The 19,484-nt window shown below is 40.2% G+C and overlaps 1 protein-coding gene across 2 annotated transcripts in view; it reads left to right on the forward strand.

The window, feature by feature from the left end:
* PDE10A (phosphodiesterase 10A) overlaps positions 1-19,484 on the forward strand; it is a gene marked incomplete at its 5' end in the record, with an annotated part of 205,720 nt that overhangs the window by 80,068 nt on the left and 106,168 nt on the right. The window contains one exon of one of the 2 annotated variants that reach the window (XM_082480816.1): positions 4,468-4,624. In XM_082480816.1, the coding sequence (XP_082336942.1) occupies positions 4,468-4,624 (157 nt within the window). The remainder of the gene's footprint in view (positions 1-4,467; positions 4,625-19,484) is intronic. The other variant, XM_082480817.1, reaches the window with a different exon arrangement.

Raw genomic sequence — 19,484 nt, forward strand, 5'->3', positions numbered from 1 at the left:
TCTGTGGTGGTTCAGAATCTGCGTGAATAACTATTCCTCTTTAAATAAGTCTACTAAATTTGCTGAATTAGCTCCAGATAAAGGTTTATTTATTCTTTTCTGTTAGTGAAATGGAGCCTGCTTTTTAAGTGTTAATCATAGGACCACTGAAAAGATAGTTATTTGTTGAACCAGACTATCACAAATGTTTGGCTTTCTACTTTATGTTGAAATTACTGGACTGTGATATTTGGTAGTAATATTTGTATTTTCTATAGTTAATTTAGTAAGATAAGAAAGGGAAGAAATCCACCCATAATTCTGTCTTCAACTATATATATTTCTGCTATTAATTTCAGTGAAAAAGAAACTATTTCTCCTAGTTTGTGAAGGAAAAAAAAAAAACCCACCCCCAAACCACTCTTATACATGCTCTGTTGAAAGCCAAGGAGTTATTTAAAAAAAACCCACAACTGCTACCACCAAAACAACCGAACCCCAACCACAAAACACAAACCCAAAATTTTGATAGTCTAGCATGAGCTGTGCCAAATTAGATGAACAGCTCGAGCCTCAGGCATGTGCAAAGTGGAAAAACAGGGCTATTGTTTATTTGGTAGAGTGCCACTGATACATCAGTTTAGAGAAATACTATAAGTAAATGCAGTTGTTTTTTCTATCATTTGATTCACTCTTCCCACTCTTAATGTCCCAGCGTGAATGTCCTGCCAGAAAGATCAGTCCCTCTGGCAGTAAAAAGGCCTTTTGCTGATCAAGGAGTTGCCTCTTGGGTGGTGTTGGGAGGACAGGCTGTCCCAATAAAGGTGAAACACTTGCATAAAACCCAGCATTTATTGCAAAGCTCTATTTCCGCTTACTGTTCTGACAGGGGTAGCCGAGAAATGGAAAAAATGAAGCCAAACCAACCTTGATTAATATTTTCCGTGTGTATGAATGAACTTTTAAAAGCAGATTGCATGGCCAAAGAGAACATTTCAAATCGAGATCTACAAAGGGAACCTAAATGGGTGTGTTGGTCAGGAAGTGAGGAGCTGCTGAGCTAGCATAAGCAGTGGGCAGCCTGAGCCATTTCTTTGCCTACGGTTTGTTCAGAGGGAAATGAAAAAAGGAAGTGCTTATCTGATACCTGTGTGTTCTTTTGCATGATATTTTCATTATCCTTTTCATTATTTAATCACAAATCCAGAATGAATAGTTAATGTGTGCATAAAACATGGCAATAGCAAGTTGCACCAGAAAGATATCAGCACTGAAATGTGGGTTTATTACTTTGAAATACAAAGGAGAAAGATGGTTTGGGGGGCGTGTGCGCGTGTATGTTTAATTAAACAGGATATATGTATGAATCGGGAAGGCAGACTCCAATGCATAAATGGAATGAATGGACATTCATCCCAAATGCCAGATTCCTCCTTTAATTCTCAGAGGAATTAAGGTTGTTCCAGACTTTCTGTGCTTTCTGGCCTGCTGCATGCTATGCTGTTGGCCAGAGTTCGTCCCTCCCGAGTGATGGTCCCTCTCGATAACTGCCACAGCTCTGTCAGAGGACAGGCAGGTTCCAGATTCAAGAGGCAAAGCTTTCTGGGGATGCATGGAAAGAAGCGAGGTAAGCTTTTGCTTGGGCTAGTTGTCAGAAAGCATATAGATCAACACAGTTCTGAATGTGTGCACTGCTACCTTTTCCTTTGTTAGACACCGTTGATGTATACACTTTCTGCTCCATGCAAAAACTGATGAACAGGAGTGAGAGAAGTCCTGGCATCACTGGATGCTGTGGGAAGCTCTCTGTTGTGGGGAGTGCGCTGTGGAAATAGTAAACACAGACTACTGTTTGTACTAGTCTACGAGTCCAATAGTAGTAAGGGGAGAAGAAAGAAGTAGCGGAGAAATATTTCTCATGTGAATGGCCATAAAATAATTGTTTATGCACAGCTGTAAAACTCTCTTACATTCAAGCTTCTTTACAACACTCCTTTGCCTTAAGGTGCGTAAAATGCAAAACATTTAAGCTTCTTTTAAAAGGCTACTTTCTATTAATGTTACATTTTCCAAATGTTATATTTGTGTTCATGCTGGTTTTGTTTGTGGTTTTTGTGGCTGTAGCATGTATTTTCCGGCAAAGTAGACTAACAATTCGGAGGACCGATAAGTCAGCTTTAATCTATGTAGAAAATAATTTAAGTTACTCCTTTTTGACTCTGCAAATGTAATTGTAAATCCTGTTCTACTTGCTCCTATCTACAAATCTGACATTGAAAAAAGACATCTGCACAGATCCCTTTAGTGAAATAAAGGAGGGTAATTTAAAGAAGGTTGTAGGATTTCTTGTATCAGCTCCATGAATCACTTTTCCACATGAGGTTAAAGCAGAGTTTTCACTCTCAGGTTGCTGAAATTGCAGGATATCTGGAATATATATTAAACTCATGACACATAGGCTGAAGTCTTATTTCAAATTAACATTTTGTTGAATTTTGATGTGTATATTACAAAAAATACATCCCCTAAAGGTTTGAATTAAGGAAGTATTTCCACCGAAGTAAAGGAATACAGATTGCATGTGTAAGAAAGTGAAGGTTATTTTCACTTAATACAGAAATCAAACCTTGTCGAATTTCGGTTGCTAATCTTACAAACTTTTCAGTTCCTAGGTTCTTACTAGAAGCAAAAAGTGTTTGTTTGAAGTCTCAAGACAACCTGGAAGTGGCAGGCATTTTGTGACAAACCTGCATCAATAATTTTTCATCCAGAACATAAAAGGCAGTTACATTTGAGTTACTTTTTGGTGGTTAACGCTGAGAAATCTTCAAAACAATATAGTCTTTCTGAATGATTCTCCAAACATGTTTTCTTTTCAGATTTTATTCCTATGAAATCAGGAAGACTTACTCTTTCAAGGCATTACATTTTTCTTAGTTGAGCAAAGGTTTTAGTTTGTTTTCCGTCCACTTGCTAATCATCTCCTGCTCTTACTGATTTAGGAAGAATCTTTTCTTCTTTGCTAATGAAAATCAGGACGCTCACTTAGCGCTCTTAATTCAAACGATCCAGCTCTGGAGATTCTTGCCTCTAAGTGAGTGAGAATGTTATTTGGGACTATGATATCCATAGGGAGCCGCCACCTACATGGATTAAAAGAAAGGGTATTTTAAACCAGGTTTGGACAGGTGCAGTCTGTTGGGGGCTGATGTGGTGAGAATGATATGGTGTAGTCGGTGTGGGGAGTGGGAAGAGCGGTGTGTGTGGTCCGTGCTCTGCAGGTGGGAGTTCTTGATTTGTGTTTTGGTATTGCTTCCTGAAGGCTTTCAATAGTAAACATTTGTAAGACATCTTAAAGGTTACAGTCGTTGACTAGCATTTAAATTGCACTGTAGCTGTTTTCAGCATATTCTGATACTGTGAGAAGCATAAAATGGGAAAAATTGATCTTATTTTGTAGCATGAATACTCTTCAAAAGAGGTCAGCATTGTTGGGAGAGGGGTTGCTCTTCTGCTGAGCCAAGTCTGCTCTCTGCGGTGAATTTACAATTACATTTATGGACACACAAAGCAAGAGGAGAAGGCGTATTTTAGAGTCATTACAGCCGTTGTTACTCCTCTTCCCCTCAGATCTCATTAAGGCTTTTGTACTCCGGGTGCCCGCTCCCTTTGCAGCAGCCTGGAGCTCAGGCTCTTGGGATGGGTGCGCTTCTTTCCTACCCTCCCTCGGAAAGCCTCGGCACTCTTGGGTTCCCATCCCTGTGGCCAGTGGTTTTGTTTGGGAAATCTGTGAAGAATATGATCAGATTGCAATTTTATGAATTTGGGAATTTGTTTGTGATTGTGTAAGGGATCTGAGATTCTGAATTTTGCTTCTTTTTCAGAAATGTGTACTGGACTTTTCTTTGTGTTGCAGATATTGTAAAGGCCTTTTGTCTGCAATTACTTTTATTTTGATAACTGAACTACTAAGGCACTGGAAGCATGCATGTGAAAGCAGTTTATATTTCTAAAGTTACTTAAGTAACTCCAGTATTTAAAAATTGTGCTTGATTTTGGTGTTGTGTAATAGTTTCTGTTGCTTTTGCTGCCACTTGCAATGACAATACCGAATTTGATGCTCTATGAGAAATACTAGTTCACTTTCTTCTATCTCCTTCCACTCAATTTCTTTCTCAAGATATCATCTTGCATATCTTGGAAATAAGTAATTTTAGAGTCATAATCATAAATTCCTTCCTGGCCTTTTCTCCCAGGGGATGTTTTTGTGTACTCCTGTAGGGGATTTTTTTGTACACAGTATCTTGCATGGATATGCTTTGCTTCTACTATTTTCTACATGACAGCTCAATTTTTTGATTGGATATTGTTCTGTCTGGGAGGAGACAATTTAAATAGGCCTGTATTCAATCAGCGTGTTAAACAAAAGGATATTGATTGTTGCTGGCATCTGGGTACTGTTTCATATGAGGAATTTCATGCCAATAGTGTAATCGATTAATATTGTCTCTTTCAGGTTTAACAGATGAAAAAGTGAAGGCCTATCTTTCTCTTCACCCCCAGGTACTGGATGAGTTTGTATCAGAAAGTGTGAGTGCAGAAACTGTGGAAAAATGGCTAAAAAGGAAAAATAACAGACAGGAAGGTAAGTCCTTTTTTTTTTTTTTTTTTCTTTGTGATTAATTAGCTTTGAATAGCTCAGTTCTTATTTTTAGATTTTAAAAGGGAACCTAGTTTTGGTAAAACTTGACTGCTATAATTTTTATGTCTAGGTTTCACCATTTTTTGAAAGGCAAAAGAGGTTAACAATTTTAAAAAATATTTTCAGCCTTTCGGTATTTCTGTTTTTGAATATACTGGTATTTGTTTTGGAGGTTCAGCTTACCCATTTTGAGTTGCAAATACTATTCCACCAACCTGTAATACCTGTTACATTAATGTATGTTTGGAGAACATAATTTGATCATCTTAGATCTAAAATTGATAAGTTTTGAATTAAAATTCTGCAGTATATGCAGGATGTAAGCCTCAGTAAAATGCTGGATATACCATCTCAAAAGTTCCTACTTGCAACATGTATTAAGTCAATTTTAGATATGAACATTGACAGAGGTTGTAAAGCAGCATTTTGAATTCTGGAGGTATTTCTGTTGGGTTGCTTTAGGTATAATCCCTCACTTACTAGACCCAGAAGGCTGTTCATTATGAGCTGGCCTGGGTTGACAATGATTGTAAATTTTGTAATTATCTTCGGTTTTGTGAGATTGTGTGAAAGCATAAGATTCCCGCAATTCTAACAATGATTCCGGAGCACTGGCACAGGCAGCCCAGAGAGGTAGTGGAGTCTCCGACTCTGGAGACATTCAAAACCTGCCTGGGCACCATCCTGTGCAACCTGCTCTAGGTGAACCTGCTCTGACAGGGGGGTTGGACTAGATGATCTCCAGAGGTCACTTCCAACCCCTGTCATTCTGTCATTTGGAATGTACGAGGTAAAATGCAGAAGAGGACATTACCAAGAAAGTGAGGAAAGAAACAGATTTTACTCTGTGTGTGCATTGCTCTGTGGCTGATTTCAAAGGTGCTTGGGGTTTATGTTGTGGTATTAATTCTCATTTTAAATAGAGGGGTTATTGCTACTTCCTAGAAGATAACTAAGTGTTTTCTGCAGAATTATAGAAAAAGAAAACGGTGGGTAGAGGACAGAAAAGGCTATATTGAGCCAGATTTTGTGTTGATGACTATATGTCTGATACTAAGGTGGCAGTACGTTTTTCTTGATATAAAGAGATTACCTAATGGAAGAATAAAGTATGTAGCAATAGATCACCTGTTTACTACCTTCTTTGTGGTTTGCAAACTGCAGCACGGCGATCGTTATAATCCACAATTGCAATCAGAAAAACAGTGTTATGAATTGAGTAAGTCATGATGATGCATTTTGTAGACGAGAAAAAAATACTTTGATATTACTGGAAAAAAATAGTACTGATTTTAAAGAGCTAGAGCTATGTTCCTGCAAAAATTATGATTTTCTTTAAGGTGCTTGAAATCACTCTATCACAGTATCACAGTATCACAGTATGCTAGGGATTGGAAGGGACCTCAAAAGATCATCTAGTCCAATCCCCCTGTTGGAGCAGGAACACCTAGATGAGGTTGCACAGGAAGGCGTCCAGGCGAGTTTTGAATGTCTCCAGAGAAGGAGACTCCACAACCTCCCTGGGCAGCCTGTTCCAGTGCTCTGTCACCCTCACTGAGAAGAAGTTTCTTCTCAAATTTAAGTGGAACCTCTTGTGTTCCAGCTTGAATCCATTACCCCTTGTCCTATCATTGGTTGCTACTGAGAAGAGCCTGGCTCCATCCTCATGACATTCCCCCTTTATGTATTTATAAACGCTAATAAGATCACCCCTCAGTCTCCTCTTCTCCAAACTAAAGAGACCCAGCTCCCTCAGTCTTTCCTCATACGGGAGATGCTCCACTCCCTTAATCATCTTAGTTGCCCTACGCTGGACTCTCTCCAGCAGCTCTCTGTCCCTCTTGAACTGAGGGGCCCAGAACTGGACACAATATTCCAGATGTGGTCTCACCAGGGAAGAGTAGAGGGGAAGGAGGACCTCTCTCGATCTGCTAACCACCCCCCTTCTAATACAGCCCAGGATGCCATTGGCCTTCTTGGCCACAAGGGCACAGTGCTGGCTCATGGTCATCCTGCTGTCCACCAGGACCCCCAGGTCCCTTTCCTCTACACTGCTCTCTAACAGGTAGCTCCCCATCCTATACTGGAACCTGGGGTTGTTTCTGCCCAGATGTAGGACCCTACACTTTCCCTTGTTGTATTTCATTAAGTTATTCCCTGCCCAAATCTCCAGCCTGTCCAAGTCTCTCTGAATGGCAGCACAGCCCTCTGGCATGTCAGCCACTCCTCCTAGCTTAGTGTCATCAGCAAACTTGCTGATAGTACACTCAATTCCCTCATCTAAATCATTGATGAATATATTGAATAATATGGGCCCCAGTACCGACCCTTGAGGCACTCCACTGGTTACCGGCCTCCAACTGGACTCTGCCCCATTGACTACGACTCTCTGGCTTCTCTCCTTCAGCCAGTTCGCAGTCCACCTAATTATCCGATCATCCAGTCCACACTTCCTCAGTTTAGCCATGAGGATGCTGTGGGAGACCGTGTCAAATGCTTTACTGAAGTCAAGGTAGACCACATCTACCGCTCTGCCATCATCCATCCACCTCGTTACTTCCTCATAAAAGGCTATGAGGTTGGTCAAGCATGACTTCCCCTTGGAAAAGCCATGCTGACTGCCCCTAATAACCCTCTTATCCTTGATATGCCTTGAGAGGGCACCAAGGATAAGCTGTTCCATCAGTTTCCCAGGGATGGAGGTGAGGCTGACCGGTCTATAGTTACCCGGGTCCTCCTTCTTGCCCTTTTTGAAGACTGGAGTGACATTTGCTTTCCTCCAGTCCTCAGGCACCTCGCCCGTTTCCCAAGACTTGGTAAAGATGGTGGAGAGTGGTCCAGCAATGACTTCAGACAGCTCCTTCAGCACCCGTGGGTGCATCCCATGGATTTATGGATGTCCAGGTTGCTTAACTGTTCTCTGACCCAGTCCTCATCAACTAAGGCAAACTCATCCATTGACTTGACTTCATCTTCATCTGGGGTCTCAGCGGAACAGGACTCCTCAGGACAGCCCCCGACAGAGTAGACAAAGAAGGCATTCAGTAGTTCTGCCTTCTCTGTATCTTCTGTCACCAGGGCACCCACCCCATTCAGTAGTGGGCCTACATTGCCTCTGGTGTTAGTTTTATCTGCCATGTATTTGAAAAAGCTCTTCCTGTTGTCCTTGACCCCTCTTGCCAGGTTTAACTCTAAGGAGGCCTTAGCTTTCCTAGTTGCCTCTCTACATCCCCTGACAGCAGCCCTGTACTCCTCCCAAGCGGTCAGCCCCTCCTTCCATGATCTATAAACTCTCTTCTTCCACTTGAGCTTGCCAAGCAGTTCCCTGTTTAGCCACACAGGTCTCCTGGCTCCCTTCCTTGACTTCCTACGTGTCGGGATGCTCTGATCTTGAGCTTGGTAGAAGCAGTCCCTGAATGCTGACCAGCTATCCTGGGCACCTTTACCTTCAATCAGCTTTGTCCACGGGATTTCCCCTAGTAATTGTTTGAAAAGGCCAAAGTTTGCCCTGCTGAAGTCCAGGGTTGCAATTCTGCTTGCTATTCTGCTTCCACCAGCCAAGATCATGAACTCCACCATCTCATGGTCGCTGCAGCCAAGGCAGCCTTCAACCTTTACTCCTTGCACCAGACCCTCCTTGTTAGTGAGGACGAGATCCAGCAGTGCACCTCTCCTAGTCGGCTCCTCCACCATTTGCATCAGAAAGTTGTCATCAATGCATTGGAGGAACCTCCTAGACTGAGGCTGGCTGGCTGAGTAGCCCTTCCAACAAACATCCGGAAAGTTAAAATCCCCCACGACAACCAGGGCCTGTGACTGTGAGGCCACTCTCAGCTGCCCATAGAAGGCCTCATCAACTTCCTCCCCCTGATCTGATGGCCTGTAATAGACACCCACAACAGTGTCACCCCTGCCAGCCTGTCCCTTAATCCTCACCCACAGACTCTCAACTTGCTCCTCAACTGCACGTGGACAGTACTCGGTACATTGTAGTTGCTTTCTCACGTAAAGGGCAACTCCACCACCTCGCCTGGCTGGCCTGTCTTTCCTGAAAAGGACATAGCCACCCATGACCACATTCCATTCATGTGAGCTGTCCCACCATGTCTCTGTAATTGCCACCAGATCATAATCTCCTGACCGAACAAGAATTTCTAACTCTTCCTGCTTATTCCCCATGCTGTGTGCATTGGTGTACAGGCATTTCAGGGAGCGAGCTGAGCACACCGATTTCACCCTATGGGTATGGGAGGCCTCCTGGCCTTTATCAATTCTGGAGTGCTGCCCCACCAATGCAAGCTCAGTAACAACCCCACCCCCCTTCGAATCTAGTTTAATGCCCTCCAAATGAGCCCTGCTAGCTCCTGCCCCAGCATCCTTTTGCCCCTGTGAGATAAACCTTTCCCACGTGTCACTGTCCAGACCGGTGTCTTATAAAAACAGCTGTTATCAAAGAAACCAAAGCCCTGCCTGTAGCACCAGTCCTGAAGCCAATCATTTACTGACTTAATTTTTCCATTCCATCCCACATCATCACGTGAAGATGGAAGGAGAGAAGAGAAAATAACCTGGGCCCCAGAGTCCTTCACCATCTGCCCCAAGGCCTTGAAATCTTGCTTCATTCCCCTCAGGCTGCGGGATGCAGCTTCCTGCCCATCCATCTGGAATACCAGCAGTGGATAGTAGTCTGTCGGGTGCACCAGGGTGGGAAGTACCCTGGTGATGTCCCTGATCCGGGCTCCGGGTAGACTACACACTTCCCTGTGGTGAGGGTCAGCTCTGCATATCTGGCCCTCCGTCCCTCTCAGAAGGGAATTGCCTACTACAATTACCCTTCGTTCTTTTTTATCAGAGGCAGTCTTGAGGCGTGGAGTCAAGCGCCTCTTCCTATATGACCTTGCAGGTGGGGCTAGCACCACATCCTCACCTACGTCTTCTTCAAGATCCAGGGCCTCAAACCTATTATGGAGGGGCACCTGGGGAGGCTGAGCAGGTAGAGAGGGGGGTTGCCCATGACACCTAGCTGGAACTCGCCTCCACCCCTCATGATCTTTTTGGATCCCTACCTCTGCCCGAGAGGGCAGGGGGTCCATCACCCTCTGGGGGGTATCCCCTTGGGGCCTTTCTGTTTGGCACGTCAGGGAGTTGCTCCACCAGTCGATCTCCCTTTCACACTCTCTGATGGTCCTCAGTGTCTCTAGCTCCTCCTTAAGCTTTACAACCATGCTGAGCAGATCTTGCACCTGCTCACACCTCACAGAGGTGGAATGCTGGTCTCCTTCACCAGGCAGCAGCAGGCTCTGACACTCCCTGCAGCCGGAGACCTGAACAGCCACGGTTCGGGGCAGTTGCTCCGTCTGTGTTGACACAGTCTTTCTGAAACAAGCTCTCTTTCTGGTGGAGACCATGATCAACGGTAGTCTGGGACACTGACAAGAAGTGGGAGGGTCTAACAAGTGAGGAGTGCTAACCTCTCTGCACCTGACTAGACAAGCTACCACAGCTGCTGCTGAAGCACAGTGTACTCTAAGAACTCATTGCTTGTTTGAAATACAGTTTATAGTCTGGATCAATGATTTTGATGCTAAAACTGAAAGAATGCTTTGCATAGCATTTCAGCTTCAAGAATCTCGTGTTCTAAGATGAGTTTATTACCAATTGCTCAGAGTTCCCCTTTTTGGGGGGGATGATCTGAAAGTAGATTTTTGTGAAAGTGCTCATAAATTTTTTTGAGCCAACTACAAAAACAAAGTTACTGCTGACCATTGTCTTAGTGGAGTTTTAACATGAATAGCTGCAGTGGTGTGATTTTTTTTCCATTGTTGCCTTAAACGTTAAAATGTCTGGTTTGTGGCTAACTCTTCCCAAATTTTTGAATTAAGAGAGTCAAGCAATACTTATGCTATCATTATCATCCAGCTTTATATCTGTTATCAAGCAGATCTTTGTCTTCCCTGCCACTTTCCTTTGTTGATAGTAATCTTTGAGGTGGCCATGTTTATTACACTAAAAGGCAGCTATGCAGATGTGGCTTTCTTAGTGTTGGATTTTTAGATGAAAATAAGCAGAACGAGATTTAAAACTACACTTGGAATCATAGAATGTTTTAGGTTGGAAGGGACTTTGAAGATCTAGTTCCAACTCCCCTGCCATAGGCACACACACCTTCCAATAGAGGAGGTTGCTCAAAGCCCCATCCAGCCTGGTCTTGAACACCTCCAGGGATGGAGCATCCACAGCTTCTCTGGGCAACCTGCTCCAGTACCTTACCACCCTCAGAGTGAAAAATTTCTTCCTAATATCTAATCTAAATCTACCCTCTTCCAGTTTAAAGCCATTTCCCCTCATGCTATCACTACATGCCCTTGCAAAAACTCCTTCCCCAGTCTTCCTGTAGGCCCCGTTTAGGTACTGGAAGGCTGCAATAAGCCTTCTCTTCTCCAGGCTGAACAACCCCAACTGTCTCAGCCTGTCCTTGTAGGAGAAGTGCTCCAGCCCTCTGATCATCTTTGTGTCCCTCCTGTGGACCCACTCCAACAGGTCCATGTCTTTCCTATGTTGGGGGTGTCAGAGCTGGTCTAAGTATTCCAGGTGGGGTCTCAATTGCCGATTCAAAACAAATAGTTTGAATGCATTTTGTTTGTAGAATTAAACAGATGCTGATTAGCCTTATTTTTGATTTTTTTCTAGAGAGATAAAGCTATGGCCATATAAAATGTTGCTGGCAACAAAACATCTTAATTTGTCAGAATGCAACATTTTTAGGAGAGAAACTTGCTAGATGATTTACTCAGTTCATGTTATGTATGTACAAATCGTGCTGCCTGAGTAATGATGACAGTGAGAAATGAGAAGAAGATGGAATGGATTCTTTTGGTGTCAGCATGGATCTATGGTGACTTAAAGTGAATATGTAGCCTAAGTCACTTTACATCAATAGGGGTATAATTTTCCCTCTATCCCTCTTGCTTTAGTGTAGTCTGCTTTACAAATGTTCACATCATGTAATGCGATACAGACAGAAAAATAAGCTTTGTTTTTACTAGAAAGTTGCCAGGCAGGCGAAATGCTGTTTTGAGATCTCTGGCCTAGTGTCTGTACTCTTGTATGTTGGTGACGCAGAACAGTTGTTCACCTATATGCAGAAATCGTGTCCTGCTGGATTTACAGGCATCCAGCTGTGTGGGCTCTTCAGCCAGAAGTCAGTGAGCCTGCAGCCAGAGTAGTTTATCCGAATTTCTTTAGCATGAACATAAAGTTAAATGTCTGATTTGGACTTGAATGAACCAAAATTTGGCTGCGACTGAGATTCACTCAATTAGTTATTTTAGATGGATATATTTAAAAAAAAAACCAAACCAAAGTATTAAAAAGAGAGGCAATCAGTAAATACTACGGTGTTTAAGATATAACTATATACCAAAATTGCATGAGTTGTGTCATCAGTGTGTACCACATAAATCTTGTATCTATCACAGTAAATGTTAGATTGAAAGTTGCTCATGATGCATTGATGGTGATCTACCTGGGATTATAAGATTTTTTTTTTTAATATTTTTTTTTTTTTAGTATGTTGGAGAAAACTTGCAAAGGTAGCGCTGGGAAGAAAAGCTGCTCATACTGATATTTGGGTATTTACTGCAACTTTTAGAACCCTGACTACTATCTATCAATAAAATACACGCCCAAAACACAGCCAGGACTTGTATTGTTGCACATAGCATTTCCAAGCAACTCTATTTGTAGTAAACTAACAGTTGAGTTTTAAATTTTTCATATTCAGATCATGGCTGAGTTAGGCAGGGCTCTGAATGAAATTGGAGCACAAACTAGACTGCTTCACCTACAAAGTATTTTTGATTGTCTTTTGCAAGCAAAACGTAACCATGTAAGAGGGTGTCTTGATTAAAGAAACTGATAAGATATTTTGGGGTTCATTTTAACTCTTCTTCAAAGTTGTTTACATACGAGCTATGGAAGAACCTTGTTTACAGATTAAGCCTACTACTTGTAGTCTGAGGTCAGGTCTATACTTCATGCATTATGGCCTCATGGGATGTTTTAGGAAGTTTATAGATCAGAAAAAGTCTTCATATAGACACAGTAACAAGTGGCTTGGCTTGCATATCTAGTCTCACTTGAGGTGCTGGTTTAAGTTATATCAATAAGATACATGAACTTGCTCTAAAGATTCATTAAAGGTACATCTTGACAGAAGGAGATTTTTTTCAATGGAATTTAAGAAGTAATCTGCCAGAAGGAGATCTTTTCATTTCCAGATGCCTAGATATAATACTCTCAGAACTCACAAGACTTCTTCCATTTATCCTCTTCCATATCATTCTAGCAAAAGTAACAGATGATTGTAGCAAGAGTCATAAGATTATGGAAGTTTTAGGCTCTGCTGTATAGATCCTCATATCCCAACAAATTTCTCAGAAAAATATTTATGAACCTAAACTTTAATTATATTATTCAAAGCTTCATCGCCACAACAATAAGAAGAGGCTAAGCACATTGAATATAAGCCAGATGCGTATCTTTTACATTGCTGATACTGAATTTCCCAGGTGTCTTTCCTAATTTTTCAATGGCATTTTTGTATAGGAAGAAAAGACAAACTCTACTGACACAGAAATTCTACAAGGAAAGCTGCCTATATATGACCTCTTGCTCTATGGGAGCAAAGTTATCACTTCCCTAAGGGGATGGCCCTCATGTTTTTAGGCAGTGGGGATCAGGCACAGAAGAAGATAAAGTCATACTTATACCTACGTGATGCAGCTGAAGGGGCAGCTTCATTCCCATCTTCCTCTTTCTTGGAAAATGCAGAGAGTGTTGAACATCTCTGGACAAATCACAGCATTTAGAATTAGTTTCTTGGATGTTGTTCTATGTATGGAGGATATTCCAAATTTGTTCAGTTTGCAAGTAAATTTGGTATTCCCTTGGCTGGTATAGCTAGGGTTTCAAAATAATTACAGCGAGTAGCAGTTTGGATTCAGATGTTCATAATTTTATTTAAAAAAAAATTATAAAAAAATATATTTTTGGTTTTGAATGGCCTATGCATATTTTTTTTAGCCAAAGATTTAGCTGTTTTGAAAAACTGAACGTATAACTCTTGTGCTTTTTATAAGGGTAGGGAAGAGAGAGGAAAAACTTAATTTGAAAGGAAATTATTGCCCTTCTTCCAAACTAGTAGTTCAGAAGTGACTAGCAATATTATCATTGTCAAATATGTGTGAAATAATGTGAAGAAATGATTTTTAAGTCAGGTGTGAAGACAATTGTGAATATTTGTGGTGGGAGAACCTAATAAACTAAAGAACTCTCTTGACCCGGCCCAATCTATGTTATTCTGGCCAAACTCGATCAGGGTTTGTAACCAACAGATTTTCTACTGAAGACATTGTGAATATCAGCTGAACATAAACCACAAAACTTAATTAATGACCATATTTATTAGTACATTCATTACTCTTAATTTTCAAAAAATATTGATAAGCTCTGCAATTTGCATGACCATAGTAAAATATTTCCACTATACAGGGAGGATGGATTAAATTTGTCTTTGTGCTATGTCACTTAATTTTACATTTCTAGTCTTCTAGGTGAGTATATTCTAAGAAAAAAAATGATCTCCAGTATTGCTTCTCTTGGTAGGACATTAAACTGTGATGTGGACATAGTTACCCTTATAATTTAATTGGGTTTCTAAAATTACTGCATTGCACAGGAATCTGTGTTCCGAGATCTGTGTCATTCTCAGATATTCCCAAAGCATCACAGGGTTCTCAATGAGCCTAAATGAAGAGATTCCACATCACTGTATCTTCCAGACCTCCATTGGGAAGACTCTGATTGTGGAAGACAAAAATCAAAACTGTGGGAAGTAGTCACTTTGAAACAACCTTCTTATCGCTACCTTTCTTACGTTCATATGTGTGTCTCCATTCCTTGTTATCTGTCTTTTTTTTCGTTGTTGTTCTCTGCCCATCACCTGGCGTGCCCCCCCTCTCTCCCCCCCCTTCCCCGAATTTCCCCGAATTTCCCTGTATTTCTGTACAGCAAGCTCCACAGAATTTTGTCCTCTTGGTTCTGGACCATTCTTTCTGATCCATGCATTTGTTTTCTTGGCCACTTCTTCCTCTCTCTATTCCAGACCCTTGTTCATCAAAGTGCATGCTAATGTGCTTAATTATTGCTGAATCTGGACACATTAACAATGTTAACAATGTTAACAAATACAATATTAACAAATAGTAATTCCTAAATACAATTTTTAAAATGTTTTTAAATGGAAAATTGTATCCAAAAATGTACATTCAGTACACACTATGACAGTGATTATACACAGTCATATGTTACTGTCTATTAAGTGCAGTGGACTTGCTGCATTTACAGAAGTCAAAATTTCATAACTGACCTGTTTAAAAGAAACAAAAGGTAAGAAAATAGAAAGTTAATTGCTTAATGTAATGTTAGTGTGATACTGCTGTAATGTTTTTTCAGGCTGTCTAGTCCTCAAGAAATAATCACATAATTTTTCCTGGGCTTTGTAAAACAATAGGATTGATTGTCTTAGGGTAAGTCCAAGGTGTTGCCATCCTAATACTAATATTTCCATTTATGGACCTCATAATATAGTACGATTCTGTAACCTGCTGTACATTCAAGCAAGAAGAGAACGTGTTATGTAATGTGACCAAAATATTGCTGCTTAAGAAACCCTAGCTTTAGCATTTGCTGATATTTCCTCGCATGAGTTGTTTAAACAGAAATATGAAATTCCTTTTTAAGTAATTTTACATATATTCTTCTATGGACTGTTGTGTTTTTTTTCCTGTTATGCTTTCCTGTATCTGTTAATTTACTGTCAGTGTTAAATAAGTGCTATTCGATAGATATGCTGTTGCTAGTATGATGCAAATGATTAAATGAGTGTGTTTGGTTGTTTCCTTTAAAGGACACTTGTGAACATTCAAAGTACTTTTTCTTCTTTTTTATTTATCATTACACAATAAATCAGAGAGTATTCATTGCTACTTTTATATAATTACTGTAAGCAGTCTGGCTGACTGCAGTATAAAATGTAATTCTTCATTAGTCATTTAAATGCATGATTTTCTCATGGCATGTCTCATTCTTGTGGTGTTTCTTGTGAAGCAAATATGACAGCTTTGTGGGGTTTCAGAATTCAGATTAAACCCAGATTCTGTCCTTTTTCTAGCTCAGCCATTTTGCTTTTCATTCTTTGCCACTACTTTTTTACTATGTGCTGTAGAAGTGGGCAAAGATAGCAATCAGATTTGGTGCACTCGATGGGTTTAAGTTTGGCAGAGGACTGGAAGCAGTCATGTCTGGATACTTTTGTTCGAATAATTTTGAAAATTACTGTAGCTTCCCTTTGGTAGAAAATTGAGTAGACTTCCAGAGGAAAGACATCTGCATAAAATCCCTCACCCACATGTTCTTTTGGATCTTCCATATATTTATTTTATATATATATATACACATACTTCAGCAATACTGTTGATAGCTTTTGGTGAACTAATTGAGCACAGAAAGAAGAGAGTTCTGTGCAGGTTATTTAGTTAGTTAAACATGTTTCTTTTCCTTACATTATAGTCTGTACTAAGCTGAAAGTTTCGGTGACTGAAATGGTTCTGGTGCCTGAGCTAGTTTGTTTAAGCCCGATTACTTCTGTGGTCTTTAGACCAAGAATTCTTCTTTTTCTTTTTAGCTTTTTTTTTGTGTACTAGAGAAGGGATTGGAGGAATAGAATCTGTGGCAAAAGACTTCATCATACTCAGATTTTGAGATTATATACAAAGAGAGAATTTGTTTACTAGCCCTTTAAGGCTAATACTAAACCAAAAATTGTGCTAAGCTGCATCATTAAAATGTAAAAAAAATAAAAGTTCTATCATCCAAAATAGATTGAAAATGGTTTCTTTTCTGGTACTGCACTTTAAGATATTAAAATATCGGCATAATGTGCTTCAAAGTTTTTTACAGTACTTTTAGAGAGGAAGTAGTGAGTTTTGAAGAGATGTTGATGTGTGGCTCTATTTAGGGAGCAAGTAAGTACTTAGGTATTTATTGTTAAGTGATATAGAAGTACACATTTCTATAATAAATCATAATTATTCCTTTATTAGCTCTTGTAAATAGGTAATTAATCCCTGGCTTTTAAATGATGCCGTGTAGAGGAATGTTATTTGCACTTTGGCTAAGGTTGTTAAATAAGTGAAAGGATGGCTAACATGCATTTCCATAAGCAGGGACACAATACATGAAAAGATGAATGTAAGCAGAAGAGTATATATATGCTTGATGCCAGAATTAAAAAGAAAAAAAATGGAGCCTTTGCTTGATATTGTTTTTGAAAACAGTGCAGTTCCACGCTAACTAATCAGAGATAACTGTTCCATGGGGTAGCAGTTGTAGCATAGTAAATGAAGGATACTCAGAAGCTGGAGAGTATCACTGTTGTGATACTCCACAGCCTGCTGCTATTCTGACATCTCCCCACCCTAGGTAAGAGGAACGGACACGGCAGCATGTTAAGGTCCACCTTGATTTATAATTAGGCTGTCCTAATATTTCATTGATGCTGCAGACATGCTGTTTCATTTGGATGCAGCCCTGCTGTGCTTACGTTTGTGATATCCAAGCAGGCAACAACTACTTGCCAAAAAGCAAGAATGAATGTGGGAATGATTTGGGTAATGCGTGACTTGCACCATTGACACCATAATAGTAGCTCTTAAATGCTTCCTATTGCCAAACCCCACTATTTATATATTTTGATGCCTTTCTTGAAGTTTTTTTCTTGAACTAAGACAGAAGGGATGAGTCCTCCGGTCCCATTCCCCCCAGTACAACTGGCATTATTGTTTGACCCGTTCTTACTCTTCCCTCTGCATCCGCTAATGGCCAGTTGGAGACAAGATGTTGGGCTTGGTGGTTCTTGTTGGTCTGAACCAATGTAACTGTTACGATGCTGACAGGTGCTACTTACTAGTGTGGACATTATCCCAGAAAAAAAGTTGTCTTTATTGTGAATGGGTTTTTTTGGAAAAGTTGCAATAATATCTGGGGGCTTGACTGCACAGACCTTGTTCCTCTGTGTATTTTGTGTAGTCCTTACTTGTACAGAGATAAAACTGATTGGTAGTCTTTTGTATGGAGTAGTTTACAGGTTACCATTTCCTAGAGCTGTGGTAGAGCTCTACACAGGAATGCTGTTTTGGTCCAGATGGTGAAAATGGCATGCCTTTGTCACAGGTACAGAATAATTTTGGAGCTGACTTCTGGGGGGACCGTTGTATTGTGCCATTGCTTTTAAAAATTGTTTTATCACTGAGTCATTTCCTGAAACAGTCAGTATAATTGTCCAAGGCGAAATTGTTTCTTTCCTGTGTGTCCAGTTCATTGGGGTTTTTATTGTTTCCCTGAGTTAATCAGAAGAGAGCCAGCTTAGAAGTGGATTCGTTTTGGCTGTGAAAATATTGAGGAAGAGTTAGTGAAAAAGTTTCTCTCTGTTGTGTTGTCAGGCTGTTTCTTTGGGCAGAAAAAAAAGGTTAGATGAAAGGATATATATGTCAGATGAATCAGGAATTGTATATCAGGTACTGATAGTAAAGAAATAGTGAGCAGTGGCGTCTTGGTAGATAATACTGAGGTCTTGAGTGGTGATGATGTTTTTTGTTCAGTATGTGTCTTGATGTTGAAGCAGGTACTGATTTTATTCTTTGTTATTTGAATGGCTATCGCTAGCAAACTCCAAACAACTGTAAAAATAGCCTGGTACATTAGTTGAATATGTTTCTGGATTGTTTTCTTCTGGTTTGCTAAACTATGTGAGAGTTTATTGTCTGAACTTTTTTTTTGAGTGAGTGAGTCAGGTGAAGGAGGTGATTTTTGTGTTTTTCTGAAGCTCTCCTGCATATTTAGAATTGTTTAGATGGTCAGAGATTTGCAGAGGGTAATCCTTTAATGATGAGATGTTTGGCCTTAGGAAGTACATGTCACTGCTTGGTCTGAGTTCCCTCTTGAACTAATTATGTTAATCACATTATATCTAGAGCAATTGTTTTCAACGTGTACTTAAACTGATGTTTATTATGTCTTTGTTAGGCTCAAATTAAGAGTTTTTAAGGTTTCTTTTCTGTCTCCTCAAAAATACTGCTTCTCCTTATTTATATGCCTTGCTTCACTGAACCATTTTCTGCCCTTATGTGCTAGCTATATTAAAAAGTAAACAGACTGTTATTTTTGTCATTTTTCAATCTTTCAAGCAAATTGGGCCATGGACCTTCTTTTAGATCTCATTGAGAAACAGGTTTCCCACTTTTCTTACTGTTTCTCATCAGTTTACATTTTGAATGTTTCCAGATTATCAATGTCTTCTATAAAGTGTGGAGATAGTATTGCAATAATGGCTTCGTTAGTATTGTATGCAGTACAAAACCATTTCCCTCCTACGCTAGACAGTACTCCTTAGTGTTGTCTGGCCCTGCTGCTCTTTGTTTTCAGTTGTTTCCCTCCTGTACATGGGATCTTTGGTTTTAGAGTAAAAATCAAGCAAACAAAAGAAAAGAAAAGAAAAAAAAACCTCTCACTAATTGATGGAGAAGCTCCATTCTGATCACACGTGTGGAGACTATATACCCATGTAGCCAACATTTTTCAGCAATGATTATTTATGGCAATGTAAGCTAACCTGTTTTACCTGCATTAAAATGGAGCAGGAACATTCCCATGGTCTGTAAGCTGAGAAAGCAATAAGTAAGAA

Source organism: Vanellus vanellus (assembly GCF_965231255.1).
Source record: "Vanellus vanellus genome assembly, chromosome: 3".
Taxonomy (NCBI): Eukaryota; Metazoa; Chordata; class Aves; order Charadriiformes; family Charadriidae; genus Vanellus; species Vanellus vanellus.